The sequence below is a fragment of the Lithobates pipiens genome, unplaced genomic scaffold, assembly GCF_037356315.1.
Source record: "Lithobates pipiens isolate NorthernLeopardFrog02 unplaced genomic scaffold, aLitPip1_a1.2 Scaffold_3, whole genome shotgun sequence".
Classification (NCBI taxonomy): Eukaryota; Metazoa; Chordata; class Amphibia; order Anura; family Ranidae; genus Lithobates; species Lithobates pipiens.
Window position 1 is genome coordinate 284,134,501 of NW_027507790.1, and position 25,277 is coordinate 284,159,777.

Sequence of the window (25,277 nt, forward strand, 5' to 3'; positions counted from 1 at the left end):
TCCTTACTCTTTATTTTTGTGTTCTCCTTAAATTCTTGCCCTTACAGGAAGGGAGAGAAAACTCCCCAGTAAGAAAACAAAGTAAGTTTTGTCTGGGATTTAGAACTGCAGTATAGCCCACTGGTCATCACTGTTCACAGAGACCATTATTAGGTGCAGTATAAGCTGGGTGAGAGAAGTAACTAAGGGGCCAGGAACTTGGGAAGCCCCATTAAAATGGTCCAGTGTGGTATTACTGTCTATAGCCTTGTGTAATATCCACTCTGTCCCATTAAACAATCCTTTTTAAACCCATGAAAAAAAAAAAAGAAAGGAAAAAAAATATATAGAAATTCTGCTGGTGCTTGAAGGATAAAATTGCGACCCATGCAATACTACTGATGATAAACTGTCAAATTGAAAGCAAAAGAGATACTGATGTAATTGAGCTGCCTGCCAACTAATTTTCAGGATGAATGCATAAAAAATAAATACTACAAAACCTTAATGCAAGGCATTGTTGCTGACACGTACCTGCTGAGCACCTTGCAGATCCTGCTGAAGCTTCTGGTTTTTTAACGTCAAGGCTTTCAGCTCTTCCTCTTTCCTCTGCTGAATCTCCTCAATTTTTGTCCTTGTTTGGAAGCAGGATAATGTCAGCAAGCAAGCATAGCGGGAAGTCCTCTGATCCACGGATACAAGTAAATCACTACTCACCTGCTGTCATTGTACAGAGCCTCCTTGTCAGTCTGCAGCCGCAGGTAGCTGTAAGAGAAAGAGGTACATAACAAAATTAAAAAGGACCTGCTGTGAGTGGAGATCTTTTGCATTTTAAGAGATGGCAATCTACCTGGACAACATTGAAGAGATCAAGTCAAGGATCACCGGGGTGAAGCACCCCCCCTTTTTTTTTTTTTTTTTTAAGAAATTACCTAGCAAGCCCCCAATAAAAAAAGTAAAGCCGGCATGAAGAAAACCTAGAAAAATCTACTAAAACAAAGGTTGCTGTAAAAATATAACCTTAGCCTACCTTAAAAGTTAGTTTATGTGAGAAACGCTGCATTCACTTTCATTCACGTTGTTTTCATGTCTGGGGAGTAATTTTTCACCCCACAAGCCTGATGACAGAGTTCATCATGAAAGCAGAACATCTGGTACTGCAGGCTGATTTTCTTCACTAGTTTCAGTACTTGTTATCTGCTCTGATTTCTGGCCAGTGCAAGTAGTATGTAGGCCAGTGTACAGGGCTCAGTAGTGCGATGCAGGGCAGCGTACAGAGGGTCAGTACGATGCAGGGCAGCGTACAGAGGGTCAGTACGATGCAGGGCAGCGTACAGAGGGTCAGTACGATGCAGGGCAGCGTACAGAGGGTCAGTACGATGCAGGGCAGCGTACAGAGGGTCAGTACGATGCAGGGCAGCGTACAGAGGGTCAGTACGATGCAGGGCAGCGTACAGAGGGTCAGTACGATGCAGGGCAGCGTACAGAGGGTCAGTACGATGCAGGGCAGCGTACAGAGGGTCAGTACGATGCAGGGCAGCGTACAGAGGGTCAGTACGATGCAGGGCAGCGTACAGAGGGTCAGTACGATGCAGGGCAGCGTACAGAGGGTCAGTACGATGCAGGGCAGCGTACAGAGGGTCAGTACGATGCAGGGCAGCGTACAGAGGGTCAGTACGATGCAGGGCAACGTACAGAGGGTCAGTACGATGCAGGGCAGCGTACAGAGGGTCAGTACGATGCAGGGCAGCGTACAGAGGGTCAGTACGATGCAGGGCAGCGTACAGAGGGTCAGTAGGACGTAGGGCAGAGGTCAGTAGGATGTACAGCAATGTACAGAGGTCAATAGTATATAGAGCTGGAGCCAGGAGGGCACAGTATAGGGGTTTAGGGGGCATGGTACTGGGGGAACAGAATATTATGGTGCAGCTGAGGTCAGGAGGGCAACAGTGCAGGGGGTTCAAGAGAGTATGGTACTGGGAGATTAGGAGTACTGGGGATCAGGAGGGCTGGGATTTCAGGAGTTCATGGTGCTGGGGCATCAGAACTGTGGTGTCAGGAGGGCATGGTGTTGGGGCATCAGGAGGGCTGTGGTGTCAAGAGGAAATTGTCTGGGGCATCATGAGGGCACAGTTGTTTTTTAATGCAGAGTGGCGTAGGCAAGGTGCACTGGCACACATACATGTCCTGGCACTAAGCCCTACTGGCAATTCTCTCCTTTTCACCTTCTTACCTGGTATAACCCACAAGCCCCTGGGATCGGAGAGGAGGGCTGTGGGGATTGTGGAAGAGGAAGAACTGGGGAATGTTCGGAGAAGAGCCTGAACCCGCCCAAGCTATTCCAGAGGCTTTCTCTGCTCCATGTATACAAGGGGCGGGGGCTGCCTCTGCAACCCAGAATTGGGTGAGCGTGCACCTGCCCAGGTCGGCAACACTAGGATGTGTTTGTGATCTACCCATCACCTGTCTGCGGTCGATGAGTAGCCAGCCCCTGCTTTAAGGGTATCCTCCTTATAGGAGTTGCTCTGAGGGCTTTGTAAAGGAAGCTTGCACTAAGAAAAATATATATAGAGGCTGGCAACTTCCATCTGAAAATAAACATGCATGTTCCAAGTTCAGGGACCTGGGCAATGTTAAAGCCAAAGGATCAGTGTGACAAGCAGGCAACTAGCATTTTTGGAAAGACGGATCAGCAATGGCAGCATTCATATTTTTGTCAGTGCAGGTTTTTGTGCATAAAAGATAATTAAATCAGTGATGGCTTTGAATTTGGAGAGTGCATAATAAAAATAATATGCATTGGGGATACATATGTTTACTGTACCAAATCGAAACACTATATAGCCCCTGAGATGTGACCTGCTCCCGAATTCATTGCTGACTCACCTGTCATGTTTCTTCTTCAGTTTCTCTGATACCTATTAGAAGAACAAGAAAATTAAAACTATTACATCTGACAGAAAGGATACAGATAAAAAGGGTAAAAAAAAAAAAACACTGAGATTTGTTTTTTGTTTACTAAGTTTTTATTTTAATAATTTTTTTTAAATATACATAAGACTTTAGAGTCAGCTGGACTATGTTAGTTAGGTGTACACTGCTGTATATTGTTTTTGGGCCCTGTGTGGTCTTAGAAGTGTTTTTTTTTTGTCCTAGCGCTGCTTCAAGTGTTGTAAAACTTAATAAAAAGAATAAAAATAAAAAATAAAACAAAAAACATACATAAGACAAGGCATCGTGCAAAATGAAATAAAGAAAAAAAAAAAACAGATCAAGAAAGCAGTCTAAACTACAAATAAGATATAACAATGTTGGTCTAATAAAGTCCAGTTTCCTCAATGACATAAGAGTCTAATTTTGGGAAGGACATGAACACATGCTAGTACCAGATGACGTAATGGATGTGCCATGGATACATACCCAAAGAAAAGAAGAAATAGAATAGGTGGGAAAGGGAGAGAGAAAAAGAAGAGAGCAAGGAAGAAGCAGGGGGAAGGGAAGAGAGGGGATGCCAAATGGTCAATTAATACAGACTAGGTTAGCAAGATGGTGTCTAGAGGTTGTTCCAAGATATCAGTATTAGAAATAATCTCCAAACATTGAGCAGAGGCTTTGAACTCAAACCAATTGGCCCATACCTTGGTTTGCCTTTTGGAGTTTGTCGTAAGATGTAAGTATTATCTTCCATAAGACAATTGGAATCTATGGTGTGAAATCACTGGAGAATAGAGGGGGGTGCTTTGCCCCCAGTACTTAGGCATTTAGTAGGCGGAGGGGTAAAAGATTTGTTTGTAACACAAAGCTGTGTCTTTCCCACCCATGCAGATAAAGAAAGAACTTCACTTTAATAACCCCAAATTCCAGCAATACAACCCCACCTTTCCTATCCACAGATGCTTAGCAAAGAAAATGCAGAGTGCTTGTGGGTATAGAGGTTCTCCCACACACGACAGCACTGGTGTTCAGTGGTTCTGCCATCATTATGCATAGGGCAGGGAGAAAGATCTCAGCCCTGTGTAAGCTCAGACTAGAGCTACTTGGAAGCTTACCCAGGGTCTAATGTTCTCACTCATGGCAAATGAGAAGAGTGGCAGGGGTGCAAAAGGCAAAAAAAAATTTTTTGGGCAAAAATCAATAAAAAGAACCTGAAGAGCCATCTTGCATTGGCAAAGCAGATGTTTGTTTTAAAAGTTTGTCGATTTCTGTTACCTTTGCATTCTCCTCTTGTAGCCGCGAGCGATCACCCTGTGTAAGAAACAAATATACTGTGAAACATACAAGGAAAGTCAACAGGCACAAGGAAATTACGAAGGTACACCATACTACAGTCATGGCCAAAAGTTTTGAGAATGACACAAATATTACATTTCTAAAGTCTGCTGTCTCAGTTTTTTTAGATTTTTTTTTTAAAAGATTATTTTTATAGAACTTTTTGTGAAAGAAACACACAAAGTAAAAAATGTGGCATATAGTAATATACAACGCAACAACAAAAAGTGCAGCTACAATACTTCAAAACAAAAAGTGCCTGATGACGTGCATGCGCAGGAAACACATAGGGAGCAACTTTACATTCTGGCGCTACACCACCGTGTCCCAGTTTGGGATCGGCGGCTTTTGCTGCAAGTTCGGCCTTTGATGTTTTATATTAGATGTACATCCTTCATTTTACTTGTACGTCATTAAAGGATGACAGATCTAGCATTGATAATATTATTGATTATATCTAGATATCTCCGAGTACATGAGCATTTTTAACAAAAAGGACATACATAGGGTCTACCTACCACAGTGGCATGGGCGGCGACACTCCACTCATAAAAAGCTGTGGAGTGAGAAATCCTTCTTGAATCCCTTGAGTTACATTGAATCCAGGAGAATAATCCATTGTGCCTCTTTTTGCAACAATATTTTATCTTCATCTTCCCTCCAATCAGGCAATATGAGTTTGTATATGACTGCACTATATAAGAGGCCCAATGGATTTTTCTCCTGGACTCAATGTCATCCAGGAGACTCAACAATGATTTCTCACTCCACAGCTTTTTAAGAGTGGTGCGTCACTGCCCGTGTCACTGTGGTAGGTAGACCCCATGCATCTCCTTTTTGGTAAAAATGCTCATGTACACTGAGATGTTATATCTATATGATTATATATATATATAGTCTGACTGGACTATAGGGTGTTCAGCCTGGCCACTGGGGGCACTGTCTCTTCTAGCAGGCATGGAACCACATGCCTGCTAGAAGGTTGGTTGGGTGCTTTAAGGTTACTTTCTCTCAGAGCCCGCCCAGTGGGAGTGTCACTCTTGCTGTGCTTTCTGGGAGAGGGTAGTTAAGATGCGGATGTCACATGGTTCGGGGTTCTGGTCCAGAAAGTATGTTCTGACTCCATGGTCCTGGTCCTCCTGACCAGCCCCCAGGAAGGCTATGGCCCTAGGGTGCGGATCCACCCAACTATGTTTCGGGGCTGGCTAGCCCGAGGCAAGGAAACTAAAGGAAGGATTCCAAGGTGGTCCAGTGCCTTCTCCGGTTGTGGAGAGGCCCAGGAACTTCGTAGCTATCCAGGGGAGGACTCTTCAGAAGAAAGCCACGTACGGGTTGGCTTCTTAGCAAGAGCCTGGTGAGGCTGAGGGACCTAAGTGAATCCAATCTCGTGGGTATCGCCAAACCGGCTGAAAGATCCAGGTATTACACAAGTGTTCTACAAATCCTAGTTTCCTATGTGTTCTACAACAACGTCTGTGGCAGAGATTTGTTCCTGATTTAAGCACCTTGTGGGCTGCTAGGTCTTGTGAGAGAGGGACTATCCAACTTTAGTGACCATCCAGCTGTGAATGGCTATTCTCTGGATTTAGTCAAAGTAAGAGAGTTCTTCATTATTGACTTTGACACTAAGAGCACCTGAACTTTCCTCCTAACCCTCGGATCCTATTTTAAGAGGCTGTACGTTAAATACTTTTTTGAAAATAAAAATCCCTTTATGCGGATCTGTCGTCAGTCTCTAAAGTTACTGGGCCATCTACCGCGGGAAACCCCTAGACGTAAATCGAGGAGAAGAAGGTAACTGTAAGCCCAATCAAACCAGCAACTCCTTCGGGGGTTAGTGCTACATTTTATATATATTTTACACACACACACACATATTCCTTCCATCTCTATGTTGATCACAATATTAGTATCCCTGAAGGGATATAGATATATATATTGTTTTTAGGTGATACCAATTTAGTATCACTAAATGATGCTCAACTACACCGCAGAGTGCATGAGCATCATGGGAAATGTAGTTCCAAAACATCTGGGGTGCCGAGGTTCGCCATCACTGGCCTAGGCCATATTCATGTAGAGCAATAACTCTTTTTTTCAGATCCTCAAATTTCTTTGCCATGAGGTGCCATGTTGAACTTCCAGTGACCAGTATGAGAGAGTGAGAGCGATAACACCAAATTTAACACACCTGCTCCCCATTCACACCTGAGACCTTGTAACACTAACGAGTCACATGACACCAGGGAGGGAAAATGGCTAATTGGGCCCAATCTGGAGATTTTCCCTTAGGGGTGTACTGACTTTTGTTGCCAGCGGTTTAGACATTAATGGCTGTGTGTTGAGTTATTTTGAGGGGACGGGAAATTTACACTGTTATACAAGCTGTACACTCACTACTTTACATTGTAGACAAGTGTCATTTCTTCAGTGTTGTCACATGAAAAGATACTGTATATGTAGGGTTGGCGCTACCTGTATCCAGTTTCATAAGCTCTTTGGTCTTGCCTATGATGGTGAGGCCTGAATGGATGAAAAGATCTGTGGACAGGTGTCTTTTATATACATAACGAGTTGTAGTTAGGAGCACCTTCTTAAATTGACAGGACTAATCTGTGTACCACATGAGCACCTACTGTAGCCAGAATTATTGTTGGTTGGTAGGGGATCAAAAAGGTTTTTTTTATACTCACTGAACTGCAACTCAATTTATAACATTTGTATCCGTTTTTTTGGTTGATATTCTGTCTCTATCATTTATCATCATTTATCTATCATTTTGGGGGGGGGGGGGATCAAATAATTATTTTCCCCACTGTATGTATATGAAGCAGACAACACCATGCCTTGAATATAAAATCCTTGGCCTATTTTTCTATTGGGATTATCACAGACGTTAACGGTAAGCCAATGCAATAACATCTATCGGGAAACCCCAGAGGCAAATCACCTTCTTACTCAGAGGGACAGCCCTGCAACCAGCAACTACTCCTTCAGCTACAGCCATCCCAAAATATGGTTTAATCTTTTGCATTGGAATATCACAGACCTGTAATGTGAGTATCTTTTCCTTTAACAACTTATTCTCCTCCGTCTGCGTTGCTAGTTCAAGTGTTATGCCTGAAAGGAAACAGAAATGACAGAACTCCACTTTAAGCATCTCCAGTTTGATTTATATGTGAGTTTTCTTGTGTCTAGCGAGTGGCCATTTTTATCATATTTCCATTTAAGGAGGACGTTAGCACTTCCTGACCGTCCACCGCACATATACTGCAGCAGGGCGGCCCGGCTGTGCAAACTGAGGTACCTGGACTCAATGTCACCCACGATCGCGGTAAAGAGGCAAACTGAGGATCTGCCTAGGTAAACAAGACGGATCCCCGTTCTCACAGAGAAGGAGAGAGAGTTCAGCTGTTCCTAGTCATCAGGACCAGCGATCTCTCTGTCCGTCTGACAGTTAGAAAACACTTCCTTAGGGAACAATTAACCCTTTGATCACCCCTAGTGTTAACCCCTTCCCTGTCAGTGTCATTTAGACAGTGATCAGTGCTTTTTTATAGCACTGATCACTGTATCAGGTCACATTTTTTTACCAAAAAGTGTCACTTAAAGCGGAGGTCCACCCTAAAATGGACCTCCGCTCATCGGAATCCCCCCCCCCCTCCGGCGCCACAATCGGCACCTTTCAGGGGGGAGGGGGGTGCAGTTACCTGGATAATCCAGGTAACTGCACCCACTTCCGGGCTAGCTCTCTGCGGAATGGGGCGTACGTTATGCCCCGTTCCGCAAGCGCCCGCCCCCTTCAGCAAGTGCCCCGCTGCCTGCTGGGAAACACACAGCTCCCAGAGGCAGCGGGGACCGTCCGGATTGCGCCGCGCGGCTCGCGCATGCGCAGTAGGGAACCGGGAAATGAAGCCGAAAGGCTCCATTTCCTGATTCCCATACCCAAGATGGCGGCGGGACCCGGCAGCCGAGCGAGCGATCGGCTTCGGGTGCCGACATCGCGGGCGCGCTGGACAGGTAAGTGTCACTATTTAAAAGTCAGCAGCTGCAGTATTTGTAGCTGCTGGCTTTTAAAAAAAAAAAAAAAAACGCGGAGTCCCGGTGGACTCCCGCTTTAAGGTCAGATTTGTCCACCGCAATGTTGCAGTCCCACTAAAAATCGCAGATTACCTCCATTACTAGTAAAAACAATAAAATAAAAAAGTCTTGAAATCTTTCCCCTATTTTGTAGACACTATAACTTTTGTGTAAACTAAATAATATACATATTGGCCTAAACGTATATTTTTTTTTTTTTGGATGTGCATTATAGCGGAAAAGAAAAAATATTGTTGTTTTTTTTCAAAATTGGGGGTCTTTTTATTTAGAGCGCAAAAAATAAAAACTGCAGGAGGTGATCAAATACCACCAAAAGAAAGCTCTATTTATGGGGGAAACAAAGAGACATCAATTTTGTTTAGGTACAATGTTGTGAGAATGTCAGTTATAGCGACACAATGCTCTATCACAAAAAATGGCCTGGTCATTAAAGGAGCAAATCCTTCCTGAAGTGGTTAATATATGGCCTATCATATGATTAGACAAGCTTATGATTGATTTATCATCACTATAAAGGGATTCATTTTGCGCCAACATTGTTGATCATTAGTTGTTTTGTGTGTTATTCACTAGCGATGCAATTTTAGTTTTTTATTTCACTAGAGGGTGGTGTGCTTTCCTCAATTGTTAGCAGCTCCATTTCTAACTAGCGCTAATCTTTTCTTTTGCCATAGACTTCTATTATATCCTACAGGTGTGGTGCACTTTCAACTCCTGCATTCAGGAGATTTGGTGCGCTTTCAGAAAGCGAACCAAACCAACAACAGGTAATAAGAGAAATCTATGGCTCAGTGCAGGTAACCTGCAGGTGCACTGCTCTGCACCTGCAGATCAGTAACAACTGTAGAATAGATATGGCCTTATATACACTGTGATTATAGCATTAAACTGACCTTTAATAACAGTTTTCTATTCAGTTATCGGCGGCTGTTGCTGTCCCAAGCGGCGTGTATTAGGTATCACTCCACCTGTGACAGGAGCCAGCGCTATACAGGAAGCATCGGTCTCTGCAGCTCTGCTGTGCAGCCACTTGCTTCCTCTGATGGCTCCATTCACAATGCTAATGCTCTGCAACGGCAGGTTGGTAAACCCCTGACCTGGGCTTGCCGACTCGCCATCCCAGAGCAGCAGGTTCCGGACCACATCCGAGGGCTCCATGGGCCACTGGTTGGGCACCCCTGAAATACATCTATAGAGGAAGTGCTAGCAGTTACTAGAGACAAATGATGACATTCTTAGAACTATTGCAGCCCACAGGCACAGGACCTATAGGATGTTTTGCATTTAAGTGCACTGACCTTGAAGATTATCCCCTCTTGGCTGCCAGTTCCTTGGTGGCTCACCATCCTGAAAAACAGGCAGACACTAAATAACTGTGCCACTGTGATCCAGGAAATAGCTGACAAAAATTTAGGTTTACAGAATATCTGTCTTTCATCAACCGGAGCTCTTAATCTGAAGCAAAACCACATATCCCAACAAGGCTGCAGGCTGAAAGAGTCTCCAGCTCTTCTCCAATAAGTACTTTCTGTATAAGGTTGCAGCTTGTTTTATACATAGTTACATTGGTCTAAGCTGGACCAATGTAACTATGTGTAGACCATACAAAATACACACAAAAGTTGCACCGCTCCAGGTGAAATATGAGATCTCCCCTGCTGTAGAAATTGCTCGGTGACAGCCTTGGTCCGCAACGAGAAGAAAAAAAAAAGGAAATTACAATGCCAAAGAACAGGTGTGTGAAATGAGTTTGCTTAAGCCACAGGAGATGTGTGTGCAGGCTGTGTCCTCGTTTTGAATGGATCTGAAATAAAACTACTATTTTATGCTGGCAAGTGCCGCCATTTCCTTTTTTTTCCTTCTATGTGTATAACATACCTGGCCAATACACCCAGAAGCTGAAAATCACTGAAGTAGACAAGGTTACTCCAGTGATCTCCTCTTGCTTCTGGGTCCCGTGCTGAGTGGCTGGACTTTTACATTCTGAAACCATGAGGTTGGCTGCTTGACACTGGCACCATTCAAACAATGCGCTGCAATTTCTGAATGAACGCATAGGGTTCTCTGATTGAACAAATGCCCCGTCTTTCCAACTCATTCAATCAGAAAATTATTTTGTATTAATTCAGAAAATTAAAACATTCTCTGAATGACACCCATACAGAGTGGCTGCCCTCCTGTTGTCAGAATGCGGCAGAGAAGCAGATCAGCATGGAACTCCAAAGCCAGTAGAGGTCACAAGAGTTGTGGTGTCTACATCGGCTAGGTATAGTATAGACATAGTTACATTGGTCCAAGCTGAACCACTATGAATAAAAATATGCATACCAGGAAATCGTATTTGAGAAATGTTTTAAGGCCCCCTTGTGTGGGATAAAATGTTGACAATTACAAAAAGTTCAAACAATGAAGCAGGAGTGGCCCTTAAAGATTATTCCCATCACATTTGACCCTCTGTTTCAATTGAGATTGAGATGGACTTGTATCGCGTAAAACGATAGACGATGTCCCACAGACGTATCACAAACCCATTATTATTAGTATAGTGATAGTATTGGTGGGTGAATATGATAGGTTACCTGATCTTGTGAAACCTGTCCATCAAGTTCTGTGACTGACACTTTATCCCCTGTCTCTGTGTCTGTGCACTGAAGTCCATTTGCTTGAGATTCTTGACCCTTCAGGGAGGCAATCTCTTTTTCATGACGCTCATGAAGTGCTGAAAAACAGAGACTGGGATTGAAAGTATAAAGGTAACCCATGCTCACTACAGAAGAACAAGAAAAAATATAAGACAGTGTGACAGAAAGGGCTCAGGGTAAATGCAAAACAAAAAAAAAAAATCAGACAAACATACTGACACAGTGAAACTGGCATAAAACAAATGCACACCTAGAAATGACTTTAAGAGCACCATAAAGCAAATTCAAATTTCACTTCCTAATGTTGTACTCTTTTCCTTATGTCTTCCTATTAGTCCTAAACTCTGATAAATGGACTTATCAACCAAACGGGTGACATTTATCGTGGGGCAGGCCTAGGCCTGTATGCAGGAACAAAAATCTGATTTAAATATTACAGCACCCCAAAAACTCAATGCCCTCTGAACACTTCAAAAAGAACATACTTCTATGTGCCTACTTTTATTTACAGCTGTCAGTTCGTTTCTTTCAATTTAAAGAAAGCCTGTGCTTTGCCTATGCCAAACATACCAGTTTGCTTTAAAGTGGAAGTAAACTCCCCTGTCGTTTTCAGCCATCTTTGCCTCTGTTTAATCTTCAACTGCTATGGTGCTGCACATGTGATTCGTTATGACACCAGCCATTGGATGGTTTGATAGTTTGGCTGAGAGCACAACCAATGTGCAGTTAGCATTCCCGGCATGCCTTTTTTTTTTTAAACTGTTTAAATCATCACAGCTCCGTTCAGCTGCTAGGATTGGAGAAAGGATAACCCTGTGTAAGCTCAATGTTACTCTAGCCAGTTGAAGACTAGGCATTTTCTGGCACTTTTTATTGACATGTTAAAATTTGTAAATTTTTATGCTAGAAAATTTATTTGAACCCACAAAACATTAGGGCTGAGGCCCTAGAGAATAAACGGCAGGTACTCTTTATGGAGGGATCCCTCCTTTGCACTTGTAAGCTGAGCGACTGCTAAGCCGCATCGGTTATTATTACAAGAGAACTAACCGTTGGCTCTAACAAACAGTACCAGGATGATGCCTGCAGCTGTAAGCATTACTCCGGTACAACCACTTCAAATGACATGGAGATATGAGATTTGGTGACAAGAGGCTAGTCAGAGATCATACAGAGCTGAGAATTACCTCCACCCTGCATGACAGTACTGGTCAAAAAACACCAAGCAACAGAGATGTCACATTAGAGAAGGGGAGTGTGCAACATTCTACTCTATACCCAGAAGTATCATCCATTTTCTTTACTTCCAGCAGCTCAACAGAGAGGTAGGGGATCTAAGTCTAAGGAGGGGGGGGGGGGGGGGGGTTCAAAGCTTCCTTCATCTTTGGGGAGTCTCCTGCCAGTACTGTCAGCTTCTTCCTACTTCAGGAGCCCCCTTAGCAAGCCTAGTCCTAAAGAGGCAATCGTGCATGTACGATTCCCAACCAGGCTGTTTGTGTCCATAGACTCACACAGCACAATAAACCACGCCCCTGCTCCTTCTTCACAGGAGTTGGTTTTACAGCAGCAGAAGCCCATGGCTCCACTGCCCTCAGTTTCTCCAGAGAAAGCAGGAAGTGAGGGGAGCGGTGTTGAAGCCTGAGACAGAGCTAGAGTAGTGTTTAGGAATAAGGTTTGGTAAAATAGGAAATGTGGAGTTTTTTTTACCTTAATGCAGAGAATGTATTAAGGCAAAAAAAAAAAAATATATATATAGACTTTAGAACCACCTTACACTTAGCATCCTTTAAAAAGTCAGAATAAAAGGTGCAAAGTAACCGCAGTTCTCATCCGAACTGAACACTTGCATGCAATAAAAAGTAAAATTCATAGAGAATTATGCTCTGTATTTCATACATCCAATTGTCCTCTGCAGTGCTGTATTCTCCGCCTGCAGTCGTCTCATTTCACCTTCTGTAATGCCAGGGATGCCATCTGGAGAGCGACTTTCCTCTTTCAACTGCTGATTTTCAGCCTCCAGCTGCTCAATTTGGGAGCAGAGCTGCAAACCCATAAAGAAAATGTGTAAAGAGCAAGAAAAAGACACACAAAGTAGCACATAAAGTCTAGGTCTACTTACCTTGGACAATTCCTGCATTAGCGTGCTATTCTGTAACCGGAAGTCATCCTCCTGACTGTGCAGCTTTCCCTGCAGCATCTCATTCTCACCTAGCAAGGCTTCCACTTCCTGTGGTGAGAGAAACAGATGACCACCCTATATGTCAATCAATCTGCTTGATTCACAAATCTCAGTACACAGCCAAGGGGACACTAGACAGATAAGTGAAATACTTTACCCTATATGACAGAAGATGGAGACGATTTAGTAAAAGCACCAAAGTTGTACAATAACAGCATACAAACTAGGTGAACACTTCCAAGTACATTGTATACATGTGGCAGTAGTAAATCTAATGCTGTGAAGGAGTAGGGAAGAAGATGCAGATACCCTGCTTGGTCCTTCCAGTGATGAAGGTTTTAGTGCATTTAAGAGGCATCACCTATAAAACAGAACTGCACCCTCTAACTATTTTTGTATTACTTTTATTCCCTGCTTATCTGATGCCGGGCTACTCACAGTTAAGATACTCACCCACCCAATGTATCCAGCACTGTCCTGCTGAGATCCACTTCTCTGCAGCCACCACTCGGGTCCCCTGATGCCATGTTCTCCTGTCACATTATCGGGAGGCAGCCAGCTCTTCCGGTTTCAGGCACTGAACCCTGATGCTGTGCCACTAGGCTTGCCCCCTCTCCCTCCTTTAAAGGGTAAGTTCACCTTTACAGAAATTGTGTAAGGTGAACTTACACTGGACACCCCTCCCCATCCTGCTGTACCAGAGTGCCACGATCCCCCGCTGTCAGGCATCGGGATGCCACTTCACAAGTTCAGGAATTTGAAAACCTCCTGGATTTCTCTCCTCTCCTCCAGCACTAATAGGATGATGTAGAGAGAGTCTGATTAGTCAGCATCGTCCATGTGATGGCGCTGACCAATTAAAATGCCTCCTATCCATACGCACAGAGAGGTACGGATAAGAGATTAAGCTGCAGGGATTTCAAATCCCCAGACTAGTAAAGCAGCATCCTGGTGTCTGACAGTGGGGGAAATCACTGGACTACAGTACAGCGGGAAGAGGGGGATGGGGAGGGGGTCCAGTGTAAGTTCACCTTACAGATTTTCTGTAAAGCTGAACTTACACTTTAATGAATGGAATGACTGTAGTGCTCATCTAACCACGGAGGCACTAGGGGACTGCAGGCCAGGGATATGCAATTAGCAGACCTCCAGCTGCTGCAGAACTACAAGTCCCATGAGGCATAGCAAGACTGACAGTGGAGCAGGGGAAAGTTATGGAGGAGGGAAAGTTCATTTTCAGGGTGAAAATCTGTTTTAAAGTAATTTTGCCCGAAATTGAAAAAGAAAAAAAAATTATTTTCATAGCCAACCTCCACTGAGCTCCCTTATTGCCCCTTCCACCTGCTAGAGTGGAAGACCCTGTATGCTCCATATAGACCTGTATCAGAGCTTACATAGAACTACGGACCTTCCCCACGTCACAATACTCAGGTTTGGCACCGCAAGTTGTATAGTGGGAGGAAAAGGAGAATGTCACATTCTACCCCAAACAAGGTATTTCCAAACCAAACCAGGTATTTCCAAGGGCTCCAAAAAGCAACAGGGTACCTAGGGGCGTGCGGTAGAGGTATTAGAAGCCGTGGAGGCATCTATAAAAGAAAACCTCTTACTGTGACCTAAAATTGCAAAGTGTTGCTAAACCAACAACAGTAAAATCAGTCTGTATATAAACTAAAGCATGCTTGTTATACTCACTGTAGCCCTAAGGGGTTAATCCTCTGCATTGTGTAAAAAGGCTTTTTGATCCTGTCTTCTCTGATCCTCTCCTCCTTTTACTGTCCCCACTCAATCTGCTGATAGAACAGGGACCTAGGAGGCACTCTGCACATGCTCAGTTTGCTGTGTATTGCAGGAGAGTTTTTTTTTTTGTTTTTTTTTTGAGAGGGGCTGCATGTGATCAGCACAGGACCAATCAGCACTGTCCAGACAGAGGGTCAGGGGTCATGCAGCCTCATAGGACAGTCAGAAGAGAACAGAAGAGCTCCTCCTACAAGCTTTAACCAGTGCTCGGCCGGATACTGATAGGAAGTCACAAGACTGCTGATGAAAACGGGTATTTATCAGTTTATATTTACTAAAATAATTGCATTTCCACATTCTGTATACTGTGGGAGACCAGATATAATGAATGCAGGCTCCAGGGTTTAGTAATACTTTAAAAGTTAATTTCCTGCAGGCTATGGACATTGGCAGAATTATCCTAATTTATGATGTAAAGGCTCATATTCTTTCAACCTTCCCTAAAACCTACATAATGAAAAGGGTGCTAGGCCTTCCATACCTGCTCATATTACAGCAAATAGGTTTCTTTAATACCTGCTGGTACACAGGCTCAGCGTGATGAATTTCCAAGTACTGAACACAGGATCTTACCTGGGCTTTCTTGCTCTTGGTGAGTGCCTGTAAAGAAATTAGCAACACTTGTAAGTAACTAAAAGGCTCAACAGAGACTGCACAAAGGGAAGGGTAACATTCATGAAATGTGTGTAGGCTTTGAAAAGCAATTCCTGGGCTCTGTCTATGTTTTTTATGCATGCATTTTCTTACTTTAAAAAGGGATCCTGTGCTCCACTTCAAACCTTGACTAACAGAACATAAAGGCTCCATTCCCACTTGTACAACTCCAATGTTGCGCTGACTTTGGAGTGCAACTTTGGATGGGTGCAACTTGGATACGACTTTGGCTTTGAGCAGCGATAATGGAAAACTGTTACACACAAGCTGCATTGTATAACATTTAGGTACGACTTTCGTGCAACTTCTGAGGGTTAACATTGAAGTCTATGGCCCTCAGGTTGCATGAAAGTCAGACTAAAGTAATGTATGAACTACTATGAAGTTGCTGCAACTTTAGATCACGCATATATTATTATTATACAGGATTTATATAGTGCCAACAGTTTGCGCACCAACATGATGGCAGACAGTACACTTACAGTACACATCAATACAGGAGGGACTAGAGGGCCCTGCTTGTTAGAGCTTACAATCTAGAAGGGAGGGTCAAGTTGAAATAAAAGGTAATAACTGTGGGGGATGAGCTGATGGAGAAAATGAAAATACAGTTGTTAGGTGTGGGTAGGGTAGGCTTCTCTGAAGAGAAGTGTTATATATGAATGGGTAACATTGGAAAATATGGAGAATGCTTGGCATGCAACTCTGATGTCCAAAATTGCATGGCAAGTTGCACAAGTGTGAATGAAGCCTTAACAAGTTTTCTGCCAATACCTCTGTAAGTCAGAACAGCATGGATTCCCCTAACCTAATTGCAAAATTTTACTAAACACCATCTGCTGTTCAATAAAAGCACCCTCACTGACTACTGACCCTTTAGAAAGCCGGTTGTTAAAGGAGAAGTGTAGCCAAAGCTTTTTTCGCTATACTTCTAAAATGTATTGCAGGAGTGCAATCATTTCTGCATTCCTGTAACCCATTGTCAGCCGACTATAGTAAGAACTGGCAGAACAGAGAGCCGGCAACTGACAATCACTGGCTTTCTGCAGTCTAAGGACTGAGAGCTAAGCGACCAGCTCAGTTCTCAGTCTTAGAGGGGTCAGGGGATAGCTACAACTAGGATCAGTGCTGAAGCCATCCCATAATTCTCTTTTAAGGGGGCACCCATGTGGGCGTGCTCTCAATCTGGGCTGTTTGAAGCTATAGACACACATCCAGTGTAAGCCATGCCCTGCTCCCTTCTCACAGGTGTTTAAATTAGGGGTATTGTTTAAATCAGTGGTGAGGAGCTAGAAATAACAGGACCTTGTATTTTCATGCAAGGTCTGCTTTACGTAAACTTTAAAAAGTTACCTTTTGAGCTTTCAGGAAATCTCTCTCTAGGGCTGCCTGCTTCTGCCGAAGAGATGTAAGCTCTGAGAATTACAAAAAAGGCATTTGTAAAATGACAAAGACATCCAGAACAGATGCTAGCATAGAGGAGGTACAGTTAGAAATGAATACAAAGGCTGAGGAAGACATTGGGAGGGGTTGCGGAAGGAGCTGCGCTCACCCTGGTTGTTTTTTCGCAAGTTGTCCGACAGCTGATAGTTTTGGCTTCTGAGGTCCAGTAGCTGAGCCTGTGGAGAAGGAGAAAGAGAATTCAACATAAAGGTCAAAAGCAGAACCGACATGCAAGGAGTTCTAAATGAGCCAACAACTAAAGCTGAAGCAATCAGACTCATGTGAAGATGCCATGAAGGCCTTAGGCTTAGGGTAAAGCTTGTAAACACAAGTCCAGCTTAGGCAAAGCCAACAGTATGGACGCCCAATCAGCACTGGCCGCTCTACTCACCCTGTCTCTGGCGCAGACTCACGCACTCACCCATCCACCAGTCTATGGACAATCCCCACTCTATTTCATAAATGTGTTACCACTGCTATGTCTGTTTCCTTTCTTCCTCACCATCTATCCTATTGACAGGGGTCATCAGGGCAGGAAATGAGGGGAAACTCTTCAGCAGGGACATACAGAGCTATGAAAACCCAAGAGAGGTTCTAACGCTTCCATACTCTGTCCAAACAAATTAAGTTTTGTATACAGAGCTCCATTTTAATTTCTTTGTATTTTCTATTTCCTGCCCCTTTATTCACCCTAGACAAAGAGCTGTGCCTCGCCAACAGACTTGTATATGAATACTGATATCAAAGTCTTCTTGCAGTGGACTGAGAACATCCATTCATTCAGTAACATGTGACTAGGCAAAACATGTGAGCATACAAAACCTCAGGGTAATAAAAGTGAAAACCATTGCACGAGGAATGAAAGAGAACCTGTCACAAGCACATAGACAACTGACATGAGTGTGAGGAAAGGCGTTACAAGGTGCTGGGATCTAGCACTGCCCACCTACTGTAAAGTCATCTTGTACACACCTAGGGCCATATCCATTACACAAATGTCCACACTACACCTATTCAGAGTTCAGGTAAGCTCCATTATACCACATATGCAGACACCTTAGAATCCCAGGAATAAAAGGGGCATGTTGCATTTGGGTGGATGTGCCTGATCTCTGACACCAAGCAAAGTCGGCATTTGCACAGTGAGTGTTCACATTTCCTTGTACAGCATATACTACAGACTGTTAGATCAAGTTCTTTTAAAAAAAAAGTGTACTTTATCTAAAGCCAAAGCATCTTTTTTGTGTTGAATGGAGTATGGCAGGAGAAGTATGTCCACAGCTCTTTCAGCCATATTTATCTTCTGGGTCACAGAAGTGCACTTAGTTCTACACTCCTGTGACCCACATTCAGTAGAGAAAGGGCTGAATCCCAACAATAATGTTGGGATCCACCTAGATGTCTGACCAGCAGCAAGCTCAGCCTCTCGACACGTCGCTGAGAGCCTGAGCCAACAGCTCCCTTCCCCCCCTGTGTCCAGCACTCCAATGAGCTCTGGAGAGGTAGAGCAGAGAGCCGGTGACTGACAGCTCATTGAAGACTGAGGAATCAGGGGTCATATGTTTGCTTGGTTCTTGTTCTTAGAGTCGGCGGGTGACTGACCCTATGCTGCATCCACACAGCGAAGTATGTATGTTTGTTTTTTTGTAATCTCATACTTCTCTTTTAAGTGTTTACTATGTTAACATTATATTGCTGTGGTCAAAGTGGGTAAAAAAATAAATCTTAAAATAAAAAGAATTGCAAAAAAATTATTATTACTTTTTTTTGTACAGTCATCCAGTCAGTGTCCCTGATCACCACCACACCAGTGATGCTACGATGCTATGATGATACTGTACTGGTGATAGTATGTAAAAAAATAAATACATTTCCAAAAAAAAAAACTTGCCATGCCCCCTACTAAGTACCTTGGACTGTCTACATATCAAAAAGGGGTCATTTGGGGGATATTTGCACTGGCCTGACATTTTCGGGCCTCAAGAAATGAGATGGCCGACAGTACATCAGGATTGATCTATATATATATATCATAGTTTGTGGACTCTAACTTTCCTACAGACTAAATTTAATAAACACTGATTGGGTTATTTTTCACCAAAGAAATGTAGCAGAATATATTTTGGCCATAAATTTATGAAGAAAGATTATTTATTTATTTGCAAAATTTTATAACAGAAACAAAAGATTTTTTTTTTTAATTTTAGGTCTTTTTTTATTCATTTAGCAAAAAATGAAAAACCCAGCAGTGATTAAAGTGGTGTTGCCCCCCAAAAAATAAAACTACTTAAAATTCTTAAAAAAAAATCAAAAAAAAATAATTGGCAAAAAAAAAAAATTTTACTCACCTCTAAATACCGGTTGCTAGGGGGTCCCTCGTAGTCTGCCTTCTTCATTGCCCGGGCTGGTGACATCACTTCCCCTCGCGCCGCACATTCACCTGGGACCTGTCACGTGTCCCAGGTGACTGTACGGCGTATCACGGCGCCCTGCGCCGCTCGCGCATGCGCAGTGGGTGCCCGGCTGTGAAGCCACAGCCGGGTGCCCACAGTATGCATGACGGCGCCGCGAGCGGAGCGGGGAGCGAGGGGGGGGCTTCGTTCCCCCGCATCGCTGGACCCTGGGGCAGGTAAGTGTCCGATTATTAAAAGCCAGCAGCTGCAGTATTTGTAGCTGCTGACTTTAAATTTTTTTTTTAGGGGGTACCCCACTTTAAATACCACCAAAAGAAAGCTCCATTTGTGTGAACAAAATGATAAAAAATTAATTTGGGTACAGTGTTGCATGACCGTGCAATTGTCCTTCAAAGTGTGGCAGCGCTAAAAGCTGACAATTGGTCTAGGCAGGAAGGGCGGAAAAGTGCCCAGAATTGAAGTGATAAAATTAAGGTTTACTATATTTTGAAAGTATCATGTTTAAGGCCTCTTAAACACGATAGTCTCCATCATGTCTGCTTGATATGAGGGCAGAACAAAATGGATGAGATGAGGCTAAGCTGTCATTCAGCTCCCCTGACCATCGCTGTGACATCAAACATCTACTTCCTTTACATCAGGGGTCTTCAAACTTTTCTAAGGGCCAGTTTATTGTCCTTGAGACTGTAGGAGGGCCGGATTGTAGCCAGCAGGGGCAGAAAATGTCACGGGCTTGGCATGAGTGAGAATAAATATGGCCTCAGGGTTGGTGGTCAATAGGAGTAGTGTGCCTATTAATAGGAAGAATAGTATCCCATCATTGGTATCGGTGGAGGAAATAGTGACCCATTCTTTGTGTCAGTGGGAGGAATAGTGCCCCAAGGGCCTGATAAAGGCTAGAAAAGGGCGCATCTGGCCCTCGGGCCGCAGTTTGGAGACCCCTGCTTTACATCAACCATATAAAAAAAAATAAAAAAAAAGGAAGAGGGATGGGCAACAGGGAAGTGAAACACAACGACTGTGGCCCTAAATCTCCTTCCCAAACTTTATAAAAACAAAACATTTGGCCGGGGCTGTGTGTAACATGTATAACAGGAATACTCTGTTAATATTAAACTGGAGAAAAATACCGGCACACACTGGAGCCATTATGGTTACAGATTTGTAATACAGGGACACAATTATTTGACTTCCCAAACCTCTATAGATCTGATATATCCCCAGCTCAGTGACCCCTCCAGCTTATCTGCATGTTCAGTTCAAAGTGAAGTTCAGCCTGTATAAAAAAAAATGACAAGTCAGCAGCTACAAATCCTGCAGCTGCTGACTTTTAATATATGTACACTTACCTGTCCTGGGAGCGTGTAACGTCAGCACCCGAAGCCGACCCGTTCCTCGGATCCGAGTGCAGGCGCCGGCATCCTTACTAAGGGAAAGAGGAAGGAAAGCCTTGCGGCTTCACAGCCTGTTTCCTACTGGGCATGTGCAAGTCACTCTGCTCTTTCTGAATGGTCCCTGCTGTCTTCTGGGACCTGTGTGTCTCCCAGAAGGCAGCGGGGGGGCGGACATTGCGTAGTTCACCGCACAAGATTGCAGTGATATTTCCTCAGAAGTGGGAGCAGATAACTGGATTTCACAAGTATCTGCTGCCCCTCCCCCCCATGAAAGGTGCCAAATGTGACACCAGAGGAGGGAAGGAATCCGATCCGAGGAAGTTCCATTTCTGGGTGGAACTCTGCTTTAAATGATACTAAAGTCTCCTTTTTGTTTGTTTAAAAACAACAAACATGTTATATTTACCTGCTCTGTGCAATTGCACAGTGTGACCCCCGATCCTCCTCTTCTTGGGTCCCTTGCCGGCGCATCTGGACCCTCCCTCCTGCCGAGTGTCACCAAAGCAAGCTGCTTGCTATGGGGGCACCGAGCTGATCCGCAGCTCCGTGTGTCTATTCAGACAAGGAACTTCGGCTTGACCCCGCCCCCCTCTCTCTCCTCATTGGCTCACTGATTTTGACTGGCACCCCCAAAGGCAAGGAATGCATTAAGGTAAAAAAACGTTTAGACTTTACAACCACTTTAAGACATTCCATCCATCACATACTGACATCATCAAGTACAATACAGAGCCAACAGTTCTGCATTGTATGAGAGGAAAGCAAGGGACCGCTCAGGGCATCAGCAATAGGATGAGAGTGCAAAGAATAAACAACGTATTAACCCTTATTCCTCTACCCATAGAATTTACACGTATTTAACCCTGCAGTGCTAGTGGACCCCACTGCTAGGGTATATTTGTGTCGTTTCCATAGATGGGTTATAAATGCAAACATTGTAAGTAATATATCTAGCCTTATATCAACCTCTTGCACTCTCTGTACAGCAGGGCTGGAGTAAGACGAAGAAGCAGTACAAATAGCTAATCAGGTCATGTGCTGACCCTAAGCATGCTGATAGGAGGATAAAGCAAAGTGAAAGGGAGATGAGCTCATCACTGTGCTGCTTCTCCTTTTATGACCCAATCATAGGCTGAGGCAGGTCCAAGTCACCCTGGGCTTACAGGAAGTGGGGTGAATGATGCTGATCAGACTGAAGATATCTAGTGGCAGAAAAATGCTTTGAAGGTTAAAAAGTAGTGAACTGAAGGTGAATACTGTAATAAAAGCTGGGTTTTATTTTATCTTTTAGTGGGCTCTCCATTTTTAACTTACTTTCGGCTGGAGTTCTGATATAACAAATATCTCTACAAAATAATTACAGCATCCAAAAAGCTCAATTGCCAAAAATTAAAAGTGGAACTAAACCCTTCCATTCTTTACAGCTGAGGACGGCGCCATCTTGGCCATGATTTGGCTCTAAAGTGACCACGGTGCTGCACACAAGACCAGCTATAACCCAAGCAAATGACAGTTCACTGAAAGGATAACTGCCTTCCTTTAAATTCAGTGACATCATTGGCAAGATTGAAAAAGACACGGATCCATCCAGCTCAGCCTACGTGTGTTCATATACTACTATTGTCAATATCCCTATACATTGTGTTCACTAAGAACATGTCTAAGAAATGATTGAATTTACAGAGACCTTTCTTACCAATGCAAAGAGAAGTAGATTCAGTGAAGGTGGAGATCTGCTGTACAGAGGGGGCAACCTGTCAATTCAGTGACATCTGCCGATCATCGGTGATGCCAACAGCTCCTGTGCCATGGAGAAGCCGGATCCAGCTTATAATGACTTCCAGATAGAAGTCATTACTAGAGATGAACCTTCAGGTGTACCCACATCTGACAGCTGTACCCTCCTTGATTGATTTGGGTTCTGTCCTATCAGTGTCAAGCTGTCAGCTACCCTAAAATAAAAAGGCACTGGTGATGCCAGCTAGAGAGATAGAAAACACAAAGCACTGACTGCACTGTATGATTCCAAGGCATAAAACTGTCACCCATCACAGTGACATCAATCACATCACCACACTGTGTACCATCACTGCCAGCCAGAAGATTTACACTACATCTCCGGTACTCAGCAACGTGTGAGAAAGGAGAAGTCATACCAAGTCCACCAGGACTTACATTAAACCAGTGCAGAGATGTGTGACAACCAATGACGGGACAGTGACATCATTATTACTGGGAAGAGCAACACATCTTTATTAAAAGGGAACAGCAACCTGTGACTTCATTACTGCTGGGAGCAGCAGCACTTGTCATTACTGCTGGGAGCAGCAGCACTTGTCATTACTGCTGGGAGCAGCAGCACTTGTCATTACTGCTGGGAGCAGCAGCACTTGTCATTACTGCTGGGAGCAGCAGCACTTGTCATTACTGCTGGGAGCAGCAGCACGCGCGACATCCTCAGCGCTGGGAGCCGGCACGCGCGACATCCTCAGCGCTGGGAGCCGGCACGCGCGACATCCTCAGCGCTGGGAGCCGGCACGCGCGACATCCTCAGCGCTGGGAGCCGGCACGCGCGACATCCTCAGCGCTGGGAGCCGGCACGCGCGACATCCTCAGCGCTGGGAGCCGGCACGCGCGACATCCTCAGCGCTGGGAGCCGGCACGCGCGACATCCTCAGCGCCGGGTACAATCAGTAAACCAAATTTCTATTTTGCAGTGACACATGACATGATTATTACTGGGAGCAGTGACATCACTAGGACAATGACACATAACAGGTGCAGTGACATGACCAGTGTTGGGTGGGATATCACATATGACATCACTAGTACAGAGACAAATGACATCAGCAGTGCAATGGCTGATGACAGCACAGCTCTCCTCGCCTCTCTTTTATCAGGAAGGGGGTGACAGACACAAGATGTTGTTTACATTCTCCAACCTCAGTCTGCAGGCACACAATGACGTCACATAGACTGCTGGGAGTGACGTCACCCAATAGCTGCGGCTCCCCTTACCTGCATCCTCTGGAACTCATCCTCTGACAGAGCCTGCGCCATATTCCTGCCTGACACCGGCACCGCACCCCCACCGCTCCGCTCAATGCTATCCTTCACATCCTACCATAGAGAGGAAGTCAGGAACAAACAGGAACTCCGTTGTATAAACAATGTTAGGGTCGGTAAGATAGAAAGGCAAGGAGGGCAGTGTTCGCCATCTGGTGGCCATATCAATTACTGCACGGTGTTCATCTATCTCTGTCAAATCAACCATGTACAATTGCTGTAGTGATATCAAATTTCATCTATTTGTTTTTAATAACAATTATTGTTTTATCACAGCCTTAATAAATGAATCAGCCCACCTATTATTCACAATAATTGTATTGTACATTTTATACAATATATATGGGTTATCAAATGCCAATATATGTTCTCATTACGGTCAATCTCTTAGAACCAAATAATAGCCATATATTATTAAAAAATAATAAATAATAAACATAAAAAAAAAAGACTGATTGCTGATTGTCTGTTAGTGTGTGAAAGATGTCTTGTTCAATAAAGTTTTTTTGAGAAAAAAAAGAAAGTGGTGTTTGGCCGTTAGAACGGTGACGTCATACTGTGAAGAGCCCTATAAAGGAAGCATTCTCAGGGTATTGAGAGCAGACGTGTTTACTAGAACCCCAGAAGGTATGATTTACAATTTAGATTTACAAGCCAAATTTTAATGATAATCAAATTGTTGTTTCTGTAGAAGCAGGTATGTCTTGCTACATTTAAAGAGGAAGTAAAACCTGATGGGTTTACTTCCTCTTTCATTCCCTGCAAAGGCAAAGCATAATGGACTACTATGCATCGCATAGTAGCCCATTATGTGTCACTTACCTGACACAGGAGCCAGCGATGTCACCGCTGTCCCCTGTAGTCCGGTGCATCCATCTTTTCGGGGGGGTCTCGCAGCTCCGCCGCTGTCATTCGGCGGAGCCGCGATGACGTCACTCCCGCACATGCGCACGGGAGCCGACACGCGCGGCAGCTCCATTATTGGAAATGCCGCGCTCAGTGCGCCTGCGCGCCGCTGTCTACGGCGCATGCGCCGTAGACAGCGGTGCCTGTCTTCGGGCAAATATCTCCTAAACCGTATAGGTTTAGGAGATATTTCTTGGACCTACAGGTAAGCCTTAATCTAGGCTTACCTGTAGGTCAAAGTGGTTTGTAAGGGTTTACAACCACTTTAATACACACATATATTATATAGATATATAGATATATATACCAGTACATAGTATGAACAGGGCCGTCTTTAAGGCAGGGCAAAAGGGGCAGCTGCCCTGGGCCCTGTCATTGTTGTGGGGCCCAAAGCAGCTGCTTCATACTTGCCAACTATCCCAGTTTAAAT

The 25,277-nt window shown here is 44.0% G+C and overlaps 1 protein-coding gene across 3 annotated transcripts in view; it reads right to left on the bottom strand.

Moving 5' to 3' along the window:
• Window positions 1-24,041, bottom strand: part of LOC143941206 (GRIP1-associated protein 1-like) — a 115,878-nt gene extending 91,837 nt beyond the window's left edge. For 2 of the 3 annotated variants that reach the window (XM_077463244.1, XM_077463242.1), the window contains exons 1-13: window positions 23,894-24,041; window positions 17,177-17,243; window positions 16,978-17,039; window positions 15,544-15,570; window positions 13,111-13,218; window positions 12,888-13,032; window positions 10,929-11,068; window positions 9,648-9,696; window positions 7,298-7,368; window positions 4,189-4,224; window positions 2,866-2,897; window positions 697-744; window positions 514-613 (exon numbers count right to left, since the gene is read on the bottom strand). In XM_077463244.1, the coding sequence (XP_077319370.1) occupies window positions 514-613; window positions 697-744; window positions 2,866-2,897; window positions 4,189-4,224; window positions 7,298-7,368; window positions 9,648-9,696; window positions 10,929-11,068; window positions 12,888-13,032; window positions 13,111-13,218; window positions 15,544-15,570; window positions 16,978-17,039; window positions 17,177-17,243; window positions 23,894-23,935 (927 nt within the window). In that variant the 5' untranslated portion in view covers window positions 23,936-24,041. The remainder of the gene's footprint in view (window positions 1-513; window positions 614-696; window positions 745-2,865; window positions 2,898-4,188; window positions 4,225-7,297; window positions 7,369-9,647; window positions 9,697-10,928; window positions 11,069-12,887; window positions 13,033-13,110; window positions 13,219-15,543; window positions 15,571-16,977; window positions 17,040-17,176; window positions 17,244-23,893) is intronic. The other variant, XM_077463243.1, reaches the window with a different exon arrangement.
• Window positions 24,042-25,277: the final 1,236 nt, after the last annotated feature.